The sequence below is a fragment of the Meles meles genome, chromosome 5 (genome assembly GCF_922984935.1).
Source record: "Meles meles chromosome 5, mMelMel3.1 paternal haplotype, whole genome shotgun sequence".
Classification (NCBI taxonomy): Eukaryota; Metazoa; Chordata; class Mammalia; order Carnivora; family Mustelidae; genus Meles; species Meles meles.
In genome coordinates, this window is record NC_060070.1 from 78,863,516 (window position 1) to 78,878,485 (window position 14,970).

At 36.3% G+C, this 14,970-nt stretch overlaps 1 protein-coding gene across 1 annotated transcript in view; it reads left to right on the forward strand.

The window, feature by feature from the left end:
* The window catches only part of TRDN (triadin), a 384,176-nt gene that overhangs the window by 159,154 nt on the left and 210,052 nt on the right, over positions 1 to 14,970 (forward strand). Inside the window, exons 12-13 of the mRNA XM_046006499.1 lie at positions 9,868 to 9,921; positions 10,740 to 10,799. Of these exons, the coding sequence (XP_045862455.1) occupies positions 9,868 to 9,921; positions 10,740 to 10,799 (114 nt within the window). The remainder of the gene's footprint in view (positions 1 to 9,867; positions 9,922 to 10,739; positions 10,800 to 14,970) is intronic.

The window sequence follows — 14,970 nt, forward strand, 5'->3', positions numbered from 1 at the left end:
ATAGTAGTATATCAAGGATCTCATACATGAATCATGGTTATGGAAAATGTTAACATATTTAAACTTATTTTTATATTATTTTAGATTTATAGAACAGTTATAAAGATAATACAGAGATTCTTGTATGCCTTTCAACGAGCTTCTTCTGATGTTCACATTTTCCGTAACTGTGGTTCATCTACCAAAACTAACAACTTAACTTTGGTACAACACTGTTTATTCAACTTTCATCTTCCAATGGCTTAAAAAAGATTCTTTAAAAAATGATTACTTACATGTGTGATGGATGAACAAATATTAACATAAATATTCTCAGTTTTTCTTTTCCACCTTAACATCTAAGGAGTATTCTAGGGTTATCTGGTCAGGTCCCAAGTGTTTGTGTTCTGCTCAAAATATGCTGGGAAAGCAGAAAAATTGGAAGGAATCCAAACAATTAAATGTATTCATGATGAAACAGAAAGGGTTAGTCCCCAGAAGAAAATAAAAGATTTGGACAATAAGAAAAGAGGTCAAGGGGCACCGGGTGGCTCAGTCAGTTAAGCCACTGCCCTTGGCTCAGGTCATGATCCCAGGGTCCTTAGAAGGAGCCCGACATCTGGTTCCACTCGGCAGGGAACCTGCTTATCCTTCTCCCTCTGCCTACCACTCTGCCTAGATGTGCTGTCTCTTTAGCTCTCTGTCAAATGAATGAATAAAGTCCTAAAAAGAAAAGAAAAAAAAAGAAAGGTCAAGAAAAGCAAACAGATCCATCACAGGCTAGAGGAAGTTTTTAGTGTGCTTTTGGGAGAGAGAAGTGTTTGGGGCAGTGGGGAGGGAAGAGCTGTCATGAGGGAGGTTTGGAAAGCTTGAATAAAAGAATGAATCTTTAGACTATCTTGCTTTGGGTCCTACAACATTAGCTATTTGAAAGGCTTCAGGAAAGATTTAAATTTATCTTCAAAACTTCCTGGCATTTTATTTATTTATTTTTAAAATTTCCTGGAACTTTGGACTCTTGTTTCTTTTAATTGCAACATTGTGCTAGGGCTGAATATGGAAGTAACATAATTCTATTTGAGTTAATATATTAGAACCAGTGTAATTCACCTTAGTATTGTGGAAGAGTAGGTAAGTCTTAATAAGTGATTGTCAAATAAACTTTTTAAAAAAGAAATACGTAACTGGGGCATGTAGGTGACTTAGTAGGTTAAATGTCTGCCTTTGGCTCAGGTTATGATCCCAGAGTTCCATGATCAAGACCCCCATCTGGCCTCCTGCTCAGTAGGGAGTCTGCTTCTCCCTCGGCCCCTCACCCTCACTCGTGCTCTCTCTCAAATAAATAATAATAATAAAATCTTTAAAAGAAAGAAAGATAAAACCAAACAGATGGAAGAGGGTCAAGAAAAAGTGAAGGAAGAATGGAAAGAAATGGGTTTCCCATGGATCATGAACTATAAATACATCTTAGTAGACATCAAATACCTTTCATGAGAAACTTGCATCCCTAAACTTAGAACTTTCCCCTTGTTATTTGGTATTGATTTACCATTATTGATTATTAAAGAGACTTTTTCTGAAAACCATTAACTTTTTCCTGTTGAGAAAAGTTTTTTCTCCCTCTACACATCTGACAACATAGCTGGGGACGGTGGGTAGTTTGTCCGATTTGACCCTTCAAGAATTTATTTGTTCTGGGGATCCAAGGGTAACACCCACAAAGCAGGAAGCAGAAAAGGAGCCATCTGCTATCTAGGATCTGTTATTTGTTGTCTCAGGATTTTCTCATAACTTTTTATCATGGTATCAAAAAAGTTTTTTCCCTGTATTTCCATCTATAAAGGACCAGAGAGGAAGTTAAGGATGACGTGGGTTGTGAATGTGAATGAACGTGATCTAATAGTAGTTTTCTTATTATGGAATTCTGATTGGAACCCTCCCATGCCAGCAAATTTTTCTCAAAAAGCATTTTATAAAAAAAGAACTGGGTCCTTCCAAAGCTCTGATTTGTAAGTACCAGTTTTTCTTTATAAAACATTTATTTGTTATTTGTGTCAGTTTGACCTAAATATTTCTTCCTAGTATATGAACTTGTTACAATTCCAAAAGATATTTTTTTTCCTCTCTAGAACAAAATGAGTCTTTAAATAGCCAGGTCAGTTTTAGCCAAATGGAGTAGAGAGTCTTGACAATTGTTCACATAATAAAGGATGAGGGTTGCTCACTTCAATTAGGTGTGGATTTTAAATGGCTTTAATGAGTTGTTTTTATGGGGGGGAGGGTGACTTAATGTTTTTAACATTAAAACATAAAATTTTTTTTAAGATTTTTTTTTTTTTTAATATATGTATTTGACAGACAGAGATCACAAGGAGGCAGAGAGGCAGGCAGAGAGAGGAGGGGAAGCAGGCTCCCTGCTGAGCAAAGAGCCCGACATGGGGCTTGATCCCAGGACCCTAGACCATGACCTGAGCTGAAGGTAGAGGCTTAACCCACTGAGCCACCTAGGCGCCCCCCAAAATTTTTGATCTACGAGAATAGACCTTATATGTGGAAGGAGAAAACAAAAGGTTTTGTTACTCGTTTAGTATAGTTTGTGAGAGATGATAAAATTTATGTAGCCTGTGAGTTAAAAAACTTGAATTCATAACACCCAGTGCTCATTACATCACATGCCCTCCTTAATGAATCATAGGCCTGTACCTCTGAAACCAACAATACCTTATATGTTAATAAATTGAATTTAAATTTTTAAAAGTTCAAAAAATTTATATTACTTATTAAAAGAATACAATCTGGAAATTCGGGTGTGATTCCAATTATATGGCATTCTGGAAAAGGCAAACTATGGAGATAGTAAAAAGGAGTAATGTTTGCCAGAGTAAAGAAATTCCTCATTTTGGTTACAGTTTGCCTTTCTCTAACGACTAATAATGTTGAGTATCTTTTTCATGTTTATTAGACATTTGTGTATCATCTTTAATGATTTAATCTACTCTTTTGTTTTAATTGAGCTGCTGTATTTTATTATTGAGTTTTAAGATTTCTTACATATTCTGGATAAAAATTCTTTCTGAGATAAGTGATTTTTAAATAAAAGAGTAAAAATAAAATAAACCTGAATTCAACATATTAAAACAATGAGAACTTTAAAGTTGTACTCTCTGAAAGGATATTTGTTTCCTTTTTGAAGGTGTCCATTAGACATATTTTTTTAATTGAAGGGTTTTGATTAAAAATCAGGCTTGTACATGTGCCCAAGATATCTAACTTCTAGTAATTTCCAAGTCAAAATATTTTTGCAAATAACTATTAAGTCTTTAATTTATGCAGTAAATCAAGCCCTAACTTCTCTATTAAAATGGCAGTATCTTTGAAATGGCACTATAAAGTGATGTATATTTCAATTTTGAACGATAAGTAGCTTGTCCTCTAAATTCAATTATGTGATGTTTCTAGACATTCTTGACATTCCAGATGTAGTGGAGTACTTTTATAATCCATTTCTAAATACAGATAAATGTAAGAAAAAAAAATTAAGATGAAGATATGAAAAAAGTAATCTTTTAGAAATAATATGATATTGAGAATGAAAGGCATTAGAAAAGAACCTTTGTGTTTTTCTTATCTTTATAGAAAAACACACTGGAAATGTTTACAGTAAAGGATCTTGAGGAAATAATGATTCTACATAAAAACAAACTTTAAAAGTGTTAAAAGAGTTCTTCCAAAGGCTCCAAATTCAGCAGCACCAAAAAACCCCCTCAAACCAAAACCAAACAAACAAAAAACAGCCAATAAAACAAAAGCAAAAAACCACAAGGGAAACAACAAAAATTGCAATTACAGTCTATGAAGTTACCCAGAGATAAGTGTGTGGAGATGGAGAGCTTCTCATTTAGTGAAAGTCAACAGATTTTGAGCACTTGCTTTCTGAAATGTAAAAGCATGGAGGGGAAAAATAAAAACCAGAGTCTGTCTCATCTCTCCCTCTCTCACACACACACTCTGAGGCTGCCTTTGCTCTTTCACTTCTAGATAGAAAAGTGAAAAAAATAAATAGGTGAGACAACCTTCATCGATATAAATGTAACCCATTCAAAAGTAATGTACTTATCTAAAACGTTTTTATCATTTTTGAAAGATTTGAGGGTAGTCTACCTTATCCGTTTTAAATATCAAGTTTAGTTAATGTAAGATACTTTTTTGCAATTTGAAATGTATCAAAGAATGTATCTCTTTGCAGTCTCTTTTGCCTACAAAATTCAAAAACAGAGAAGAATTGTGGTTATGTCTGAGTACTTGGGCTATGAGGGGGTGAAAGCTATTGGAAAACATGCGGTAGAAGCAGGAACATCTGTCCTGCCAGGGGTCCGTTCACTTGCAAGTGTCTGATAGAGTACGTCTACCTCAAGCTTCACCTGCAGCAGGGAGAACAGGGTGTGCAGTTATGCTTGGTTTAGAACACTTGTTGTGTCATTTCTGGGACTTAGGAAGTTGGGCAAGTGGCTCTTTGCTGAGCTGATTTTCTCACTGGTTACGGGATGTATAGACTTTTCACTTGAGGACCAAGTCAATGCTGATGCCCGTGAGGTCATGTACTTTTATCTGTTAGTGTAATTTCCTCTCACCTTGAAAGAAGTAACATTTCAACCAAATTTAAGTAATTTTTTTTTTTGGCCTGGCTCTGACCACATAAAGTAATTTTTGAGATCTCTTTCTATGATCCTTTTGAGGCTTCACGAATTGGCTTAGGATCTCTTGAAAAATTCTGATTTACAGTGAACAGATCTGGAGTACTCTGGGACATTTCCGTCGTAAGTGGTGAGATATCACTAAGAGTTCTCAGCCAGTGTCTGCAGGACCCCCGCAGTCTCTGTCCCTGGGGTCTTCAGCGGTCTTTGGTAGTGACACCTGCCACCCTCTGTCAGAGCCAGACCATTTCGGACTCCATCTGTGCTTACTTCCCCCAGAAGTAGATTTATACTTTCACTTGACCTTGCTTTGGGGCCTCTGTAATGGTTCCCTTAGATTTTACCTTTAATATCTTTCAAAGTCCTTATTGTAACTGTAAACTTTCCTGCTTTTTATTCCCATGCCTAGTGTTCCTGGAAGGAATTTTTTAAAACATTCGACCCTGACCAGGGGTTTGACATGAGGGAGGACAAACGTCTGTTGATGGAGAAAACTGTAATTTTAAGAGTCTCTGGGTAGTCAGTGAAAGGTGCTATTGAATTGCTGGTTGCGAATCGTTTGTTTTAATAGTTGATAATGAGGAGAGCGGGCTTCCAAGAATAATTCAGCGATCACTAAAGGAAAAGCCAAGGCAAAGATAATGGATTCAGGTTCTGACAGGCCAGTTTAGTTATGCCAGATAATTCAAGTGAAGTCCTTAATTTAAGAGCTTTGCTGCCATAGCAACCTAATTACAATGTAAAGTGAGGTACTCCTAGCACCATTCTATAACATTATATTCCTTCAAGAGTCCCAAATAAAATTCAGAGGAAGAAAACAAAGAAAAAAGAACAAGAATATTTATATTGAATTCTTTTACTTTCTTAATTTTCTTCCTTACAACATGATCACAAAGTCCAGTGGGGCACTTAACGCCACCCAGCAGCCCCCAAATTTCCTCTTGAAACAGAGCTCAGCATCATAGGATTTCTCTGCTTGGAATCTCTCAGTGGTCTCTTATCTTACAGTAAAATGGGACCATCTTTACCATGAGCAACAGAATCCATGATCAAGGTCTTGGCAGATAGCTTTCCTCTGCTGCAAAAATCTTCTCGATAGCCAAAACTCTCCCAATTTTTTATGATTCTCTTCAAATCTTACCCATTTGGAAAGATTTACCCTTCTTCCTTAAAAAAACAAAACAAACAGAACAAAAAACAATGCTGCCTTCCACCATTTCATTCTCCAGTCCTCTAAGACACACTATTTTTTCCTGACCCTTAGCCCCAACTGACACCATGTACACATACTCTATATATGTGATATACACAACATACATAAGTATTTAAAGTCTTAAAAATTGACTTTTCTCTGGACTTAACATTTTTTAAGCCATAGCAAAGCCAGAGAACTTATAGTAACTATTTACAAAGCGAAAGTTTTCTGAGTTACCTGCTCCAAGCAAAATTGAGAAGTAAATGCAAGAAGAAGCATGCTTCATTTAGAGAATGAAGGAATAAATGGGTGGAGAGAGGTCTGAACACTACTCATTCCCCTGACTTTTATGGTTGAAGACAGAAGAGGTACTCATCATTGCACAAGGCAGTGGCTACTCATTATAGCGAAGCTGAGACCGGAATCCACGTCTTCATTCCATCCCAGCACCCTTTCATAATATGTTAAATCCTGCTGATTTCCTTTTTTCCTGAAGTTCCTCAACATAATATATTGATTTTATTTTATTTATATTCATGATGTTTCTCATTCATAAAGTATTCTGTATCTTTGTACAGAAAAAAAAAAGAATATTAGTGTGCATTTACTCAAATAGATCAATAAATGTCCTATCTAGAGAAATTACCGAAGATTATATGTGGTCAAACTTTTATTGTTTCTAAAGTATCATAACAGCTACTTGCTGCCGACTTTATTTTATGAACATCCCCTCTGATATAGGCACTTGAGGTCAGTGTCTCCATTCCTCACAACAAGCCAGCAAAGTAGATTTTATTAGTCCCGTTTTTCAAATGAGGACAACAAAATTCAGTGTGTCATAGTGCATAGCTCAATTTTCTGCAACCAGAAAGGGTCAGAGACAGAATTTAGACCAAGGTCACTCCCGCTAGCACCCGTGCTTTCTCTCTTGCCTCATGCCTCTGTAAGATAACAGTGGAGAACTGTAATAATCACGGGTGTCATTGAACTTATCTGCTTGTGTGAAGTTTCCCAAGATCATGGTATGAGTGGGGTTCCAAGTCAGCCTCTGTCACTCTAAAGAAGTAAGGTGACAGTGACAAGATATGTTGGAGGGCATTGTTTTGGAAGAAACACACCTTTATTTACTTGACTGGAACCAAGAATACATCAGTCCTGGCCAGAGAGGTCTAGAAGGGAAGCCCTCATCCGACACGTAAAATTTGGACAATCTCTACAGTAGAAAAGAAAAGAGGGGACTAACAAAACATAAGATGAAAAATTAAACATTTGCATTTGTTTTCCCGTTTTCCTGGGAACAGGCTTCTAAGAAAGCTTCACAGTTCTAATTAACTATTGTTCATTCTCTGGCTTTGAGAAAGCATAAAAACATTTTAAAGCAAGAGAAAAGCCCATTGTAAGGGTTTAGAAAGTAAAAAGTAAGTCATTTAATTTTTCTTTCATCTGATGTTAATTTATGCAGAAGCTAATAACATATTTGTGGCTCAGAGCTGCTCATTGTGGAAAGGATTTCTCTCTCAACCAGGCTTCCCTGTGATCCCTGCCAGATAGAGCCATCATTTCAGGGCGTGTGACACTTCCGCCAGAGAAAGACAGTACACTGATAAGTTCATGGGCTACAGACACATTTAATTGCTACTCCTGTGAAAGCCAATGGTATTAAATGTTCTAACTCTTCTCTAGCTGCCACAGTCAAAACAGAAAAAAATTTGGAGGAGAGGGTGAGGAGGAAATTAAATATTTGGGTGCATGGCAGGTGGAAAGGAAGGGTATTGCTGACTGTTGGAGAAGGAGAATTTTCATAAAAGAAATGTAGATTACTTTTATTTCTAAGCAGGATATAATTAAATTGTTGTGTCTTTTATAATTCCACTAATTCTGCTGCTGCCAAGTCACCTATAGAATAGAGAGAATAGTGCTTGAAGAAATGCAGAATCTTCAGAAGCTGATGTTTTAAATGAATTCACCATGAATAAAGTAAGCCCCATAATGACAGCTTAAAGGTCTAATTCATAAAAATGTTATTAAAGTATATTATTTATACCTGCTTTTTGTGGACTTCTGCTTTTATTCATGACTCTCTCAGTGGATGGCCATAATCATAGGCAGAGTGTAAATGGAAGCTTTAATTCAATCTGAACTAAGGCAAGAATATTGTATCACCACAATAAAATTCAGTTATATTAATTTAAAGAGTAGGATTTATTGCACAAGAGTATCCTCTTTAAAAAAATGAAAAGAACGTCTTTCATCTTATGACCTCAAATATCGACTTCATTCTGAAGTTCAGTGTAAGATTAACTAATTGGCATGAACTTTTAAATGAAATATTTATTCATCTACATTAGGAAACTGAAACTTGGATCCTGAGTTGTGATCTTATTGTGACTCCAGCATTGATGTCTGATGTGGGCTAAGAAATATTTACAAGCAATCTGTATTTTAATTAACCCATTTTCTGGCTCAAACATTTAGCAAATGCCAACTCACTTGTCTGGCATATGCATTTTTTTAGATAAGATGGAAAATACTCTGTTATGTAAAATTTCTCCCAGACAAGCTGAAAGTAATGATACTTAAATCAAAAGTATCTTTATTCAGGATTTGAAACACGATTTACATATTTAATATGCATAAACCTTTAGGAAAACCTTTAGGAATTCAATTGATTTATTTGGAACTCTGGAACTATCAAAATTGGACTTCTTGACTTTCTCCTTCTGACTGGATGAGCTGTGATGGTACACCACAGACACATTTAGACAGAGTGTGAATCTATTTCTTCCTACGACATGAGTTTATCTCTAGAAGTCATGAGAAGGGTTTCTTTATAAATTATACTTCTAACACTGAAAGTGTTGTCTTTGATCTTGTAGGTAAAAAAATCTCTACACCTAAGGGAATGAATTAATTCCTATATTTAATAAGATGCAATCATTAGTAGACAACTTCAGCGTTCACACTAGAACTAGGCATTGAATTTCTTCAGCACAGAAACAATCTCATAATAGTTCTGGGTATTGAAAATCTTTGAAAGCTTGGCATCTATACTCGTGATGAGAGACAAGTGACAAAGAGAAAGTTATTTCAAATATAAGGTAGATAGCACTACTAATTGAGGATAAAAATGAGTTGATTTCCATCCTTAACCCTACTCAACCTAAAAACAGTGAATATTCCATTTCGAGAACTCTGTACTTCTGCAGGACTCTGTTTTTTGAAATGAGTACACTTACCAGAACCATGTCCAGGGATATCCAGTTTTTACCTGGCTACAGTGAAGCATTTGAAGTTCCCTCTGCTGTCAGACCAAGACTTTGTCAGATCTCTGAAAAAGAAATCTTCCATGGAGAAGTCTAGAGGCACCACATGCCGTTCTCTGTGGCACCCAGAATTTCCGCAACCTCTGGGTGCAAAAACCTGAGCACCCTCGTTGATACAAGCACTCAGGAAGGGCCGTGAAAGTCATGTCCCCAGCATACTGCCAGACAGATGTCACCAGGCTCCAAATGCTGGCTGACAAGAAGCAGATTCGAAAAACAGGTCAAAATAGATACCATTTATGGCTTTAGTGTATTATTTCTAATGACATTGAACACGCAAAAAGAAAACAACAACAAGAAAATTCTTTTAGCTTACCTGCAGTATCTTTCCTCAGAAATGAGGTTTTAATGTCATATATTACTATCTTTCTTCAGGCACCAGGCAATTGCTTGGTTCAGAAAGCTCAAACTATCTTGTTCATTATTTATAAACAATATTAGCAACCTACAATTTTATGCATTTACTGTGAGCCAGGCACTGTGCAGAGTGCTTTGTAAACATTAGCTCACATTGAGGGAAGTACTATTATTTTACAAATGAGGAAAATAAGGTTTCCTGAGATTAAATCACTTGCTCAAAGTCACAAAACTATCTGGAGGCAGAACTCACTTAACAGTAAGGCTTCATTCAAATCTTGGTTTTTCTTTTGTACTAAATTTTCTTCTCTAGAGAAAGAAGAGGAAAAGAAGAAAGCTGAGAAGAAAGTGACTTCTGAAACAAAAAAGAAAGGTAAGTAATTTAAAAACTAATACAGAAGTCAATTAGTATCCCTTTACAATGTCACTGGCAAAGCTCTTTTTTTCTAGAAGAGAATGAATAATAATTAATAATTTTATTGTTACTGTCATTAACATTCGTGAGATTTATAAAAATCCCACATAAAGTTGAAATTGATAAATATTTAAAAAGAAAAGTCATGCCTTAATATTTTTTACAAATTTTTACTGATGGAATTTTTTTCTTCCTTGGGAGTGGTGTTCAATCTAATTGAGGACTTCATTTGACTGCAAATACAAATACAAGCATTCCTATTCATTCAGTTAAATAAAAAGTGTCTCTCAAAAGGACAACTACTGAATGTATAGGGGGCAAACATAGTTGGTTGGTTTGCTGTATCTTGTCAGTCGTTTAGACAGTTGTTTTCAGATGGTACTTCTGAAGTCCCACGTCATCTCCAGAGATGTCTGAGCTTCTGACATGCTTCCAGTGGTCTGATAAGCCCAGAGAACTTTCTATATATTCTTTTTAATGTCTTTCAGAAAAACTATTGAATTATACCATAATTAATAATGGCATTTAATGTTTCCATTGTCATGAGAAGTTCTATTTTGAGCTTAGCAAAAGTTTTCTTTCCTGAAGAGAAAACACACCAGAGCCACTATTCGGTCATGAAGGTGTTAGTTTACTCATGTTTGGCCGGACTATGGCACTGATTTCCGATTACTCTGTAGAAGATGTGTTGGATGCCATGATGGCAGTTACATGTGCTCTGACTTATATGAGAATTAACCAGATAGATGCCTATAATTTTCTCATTTTATTACCAGAAAAAGAAGATGTCAAAAAGAAAACAGATAAGGACACCGCCATGGATGTGAAAAAAAAAGGTATTGTACTTTGTTTCCTTAGGTTGTGCTCATGATGCTTGTTCATGAGAGGATCTGGGGGCAAGGCAAACAAACTGGATATAGGTACTTAAATCTCTCCATGTGCAGGCCATCAAAGCAAACATTGCACTAGGCAAAATTTAGCATGCAAGGAAGACTTTATTCAAGGCTGTTGTAATAGAGGAAGGAGGTCACAACTCACTCTGAACTCAATTTCACTGAAATAAAAAGCAGGAGGGTTTTTAAGAGCTGCAAAGGGGTGAGGAGTTGTAAGCCCTCTGTGTATGCTAATTGGCCTACTCAAAGAAAAGTAAACTTTCTTCTTAGTGAATTAATGACAGGAGTGTGGTTTTACAACTTGGAGCAAGACACCCCAAAGGAGTGAGATTCGTACTATTCCAAAGAAACTAGGTGATTGGGTACTGTTGTTCTCGATGATGACTGCATTTCAAAGAGATGGCTCCCTTATCCCTGAAAAAGGTATTCTCAAGTTTAGAAAACTGGAAAGAGCCATTTAGAAAGACTTATATCTCAAAGGAGTGGAGAAAGAATTTACAATTACAAGTCTTCTGAAGTAAATGCTCTAAGAAAAGGGAGGGCAGGAGCCTAAGGTCCGACAGAAGACTGTCTAAAGCTTAGTGAAGCTTAAGAGAACTTTAAGGCCATCCTGGTGAAGACATAATGAAATTGAGAAGAGCTACAGAGCATAATAACACCATTTTGCAAAGCTAAGAAGCTCAGAGAGAACAATGCAGCCCATTAACAAATAGCATTTCTCAACAGCTTAGACTTTTGCTTTATATTTAGTTGTGCTTTAGTTCTTGTTCAAACATGAATACCGGCTTCTATTCAGGTTAAGCTTAAGTCTAGGTGAAAAAGATAGTTGTCTTGTATCATGAGATATTATGGTTTGGTGTTAAGTGTTCTCATCCCAAATATTTCCTCCACTGATGTCAGTGATGCTTGAAATTCCACCATTAGAGATATTCCATTCCTTTGAGTTATGAAGGAATTGTCCTCTATTAAAATGCAAATCTCCAAGGGCCTGTATGTACAAGGTAGTAAACTAATTCTTCTCAGTTATTAACACTTAAAGTGAATGAGATTTCCAGATCTTCTCCTTGTAATAATAGGCTGGAAACAATGCCCTAGAAAATGAGGCAGTAGGTCAGCTTCAGTGAAGGAGAGGTTGAAGAGAGAACTTGAAAGTAAGCCATTGTGTGCAGAGAGAAAGATTGGATGGCATCAGCAAAAACCTTTTTCTTCCTAGGAAGTATAAAACCTCTGTCGGGGCGGGGGGGGGGGGGGGCGCATAATGGTGAAGTATCCTGGAAAGGGAGACCACAGGATGCCAAGCTAGATAGCAGAAAGTAGCAAATAGGAATTGCAGGAAATCCTCAACATCATGCTGTAAGCAGGGTAAAAAATAGTTATAAATATTAAGTGTTGCATGATGGTATATGATTCATGAAATGCTCAGAAAGAGACCTCCAGGTGTTCTATAAGTCTGAGCTCATTTCCAAATACTTTGCATTCAAATTTTTATTATTAAGGATGTATTACTATAGAGTCTGTTGTATTATCGAACACTCCTTGATTTTGTTTAGTTTAAAACTTTCCTCATGTTCCTGGTGAAATATGTATCTTATCATAAGAAAGAGAAAATGCAATTCTGACTATATGATGATACTGAGAACTTGGTTGCTGGGGTCTATGTATCTGGGCCGTGGTTGGGTGCTAAAGGGAAATGAGGTTCTCCTTTCTGGGCCATCAGTTTTGCCAAGTATTTGCAGAAGGAAGTTTTGAATTGTAACCTTCAAAGTTTTTGTTATACATTTGCAAATGCAAAATCAGAAAAATACTTTTGCCAAAACTCAGTGATGCATCTGGTTGTCATTTTGGTTTGGTTTTGGTTTTTTAGGAGAAAGGCAATACACCTTTATGTACAGTGAGTGATAGGAAAATTCGATATTTCTCTGTTACTGGGAGACCCGTGTTATTAGCCCAGCAGTCATGTCAAAGCGAGATTGTATACCACTGGCAAGAGAACTGATTTTGCCAGTACCGCTTCCCATGATGTCGGTTCACTCACTCACTTCCTACAAGGCCAGTGCTCATGAGGTCATCCGTTAATACAGAGAACGTCCTGGGTGACTGCTCAACATAGCTGGGGAGGGCTGCTCAGCCAATGCTGAAAAACGACTTTGTCCTTCTTGGAACCAGTTTTCTGTGTGTGTGTTTGTCATTTTTACTCTTGATGACACAAAATACTGTTGGCCCTTAAAAATTAGTTTAACTTCCTCATGGAAATATGTATAAATTGTTTGTTTACAAGCTCTTGACCCCCAAATACTCAAAGTTGTATGTGTGTATGTGTATGAGTGTGTGTGAGAGACAGACAGACGGACAGACATTCAACATATACTGGTATTTAACTCTTGTTTCTTTTTAGAGTTTAATATTTCTCCAGCTGTATTTTCATGTGAGAGGCAATATGGTTTAAAAACAGCAAGTTTGCAATGTGAAAGTAGTAATTTCCAGAGATAATGAGAGAAATTGAAAATAACCTGAAATCTTGAGGAGCTGGGGCACATATGTCATTTCCTCCTAAAGTAGTTGAAAGAATATGGCAGAATGTCTGATGCTACTACTCTAACCCCAAAGAGTAGAAAATTTACAAGCATAATATATGCCTAGATGTTGATGGGTTTTATAGTGATATTTTATTATATTTATATTGAATTTTATATCATGTACATTTATGTAACATATAAAGTTACCATTAACTATATTATTATTTTATTTTATTATATTTATATATTATAATTATGTAGATGCAAGTGAACCTAAGACTTAAATTCTATGATATATGAGCCTCTGCTGCTGAAACTGGTAAATTACACTTTGTAAATGATCTGTGCTAAGGAAAATGTGGGTGGGATTTTGCATGACATAAAATTGTCAGTTCACAAATTAATAGTGGTTGGAACTGGGTAATTGGTGCATCAGAGTTTATTACAATGATCTCTTGTTTTGTATATATTTCAAATTGTCCTGATGAAGACTAATAACTGCCACTTAAAAGACACTGTATGAAATGGGGGGAAAGTCACCAGGATATTTTTACAGTCTTATGAGATATATTTCAGCCTAAATACCATGAAGAAAAGCAATCAAGAAAGAAAATAAAAACTTTTAAAAACCATCTCCCTATGCTCATATCAGACTTGAGCATTAGACATAGCATAGCACTTAAGTTAGGGCAGACGGAAGGGCTTCTGTATAGGAGAACTGATGTGTACACAGGTGGCGAAGTATGGGAAGGATGGGAAGGACAGCAGTCAAGGGGCTGCTCCTGGATTGTTGAGACCAGGGCACGTCAGCTGGTCAGGAAGCTGTGTCAGTCACCGAAGCTGCCTCTTACCCACAGGCTAGACCCTGGGAATGTTGACACTAGCCGTGGCAACTGACTCACCTCCAAGTAACCTTAGTCACAACATTTCTGCTTTTCAGTCTCCTGGAGGTGGGTCTGATTGGTAGAATTACATCTACTGCAAGGGAATCGGGAAGATGTGGGGTTTTGGAGTTCCATGTTCTCCAAGAGGAAAGAAAGGTAAAATGGAAGTTGAAAGAGGCTGTCCAAGGTCTCTATATAAAGATACGGATATGGTTTATAAAATAAAACTCATATAATAAGAGAAGGTTTTTGAAGACCTGAATTGTACAAGATGGCTCAGTCAAGCAGCATGATAAGAATGTGGCAATTTGAAGGGCCTAGGAGACATACTTAAACTCATTTGTGTTGTTCTTTACCTAAACCCTAGATCAAAGAAGCACGGATATTCTTCTTCTCTTTATGTCACAAAATAACATTTTTGAAGAAATAATTTTCTAAGTGCTTGATGAGATGATAATGGTTAAAAAAAAACCAATTTCTTTTCCTTATAAAGCAATAATTATAATTTGGACAAAACACATAAACCATCATAGAAATGGGTCAAAAGTATGATTCATTTCTCTCAGATCGGTCTTTTTGGAGTTATAAGTTATTTTACACTTTTTGGAGTTAAATTCATTACCACCCTGTAATGTTTATGAGCCTATTAATTATGAAGGTGATTTTGACATGATAACTGATAATGGCGTAAAATGATGTTTCATTATCACATTT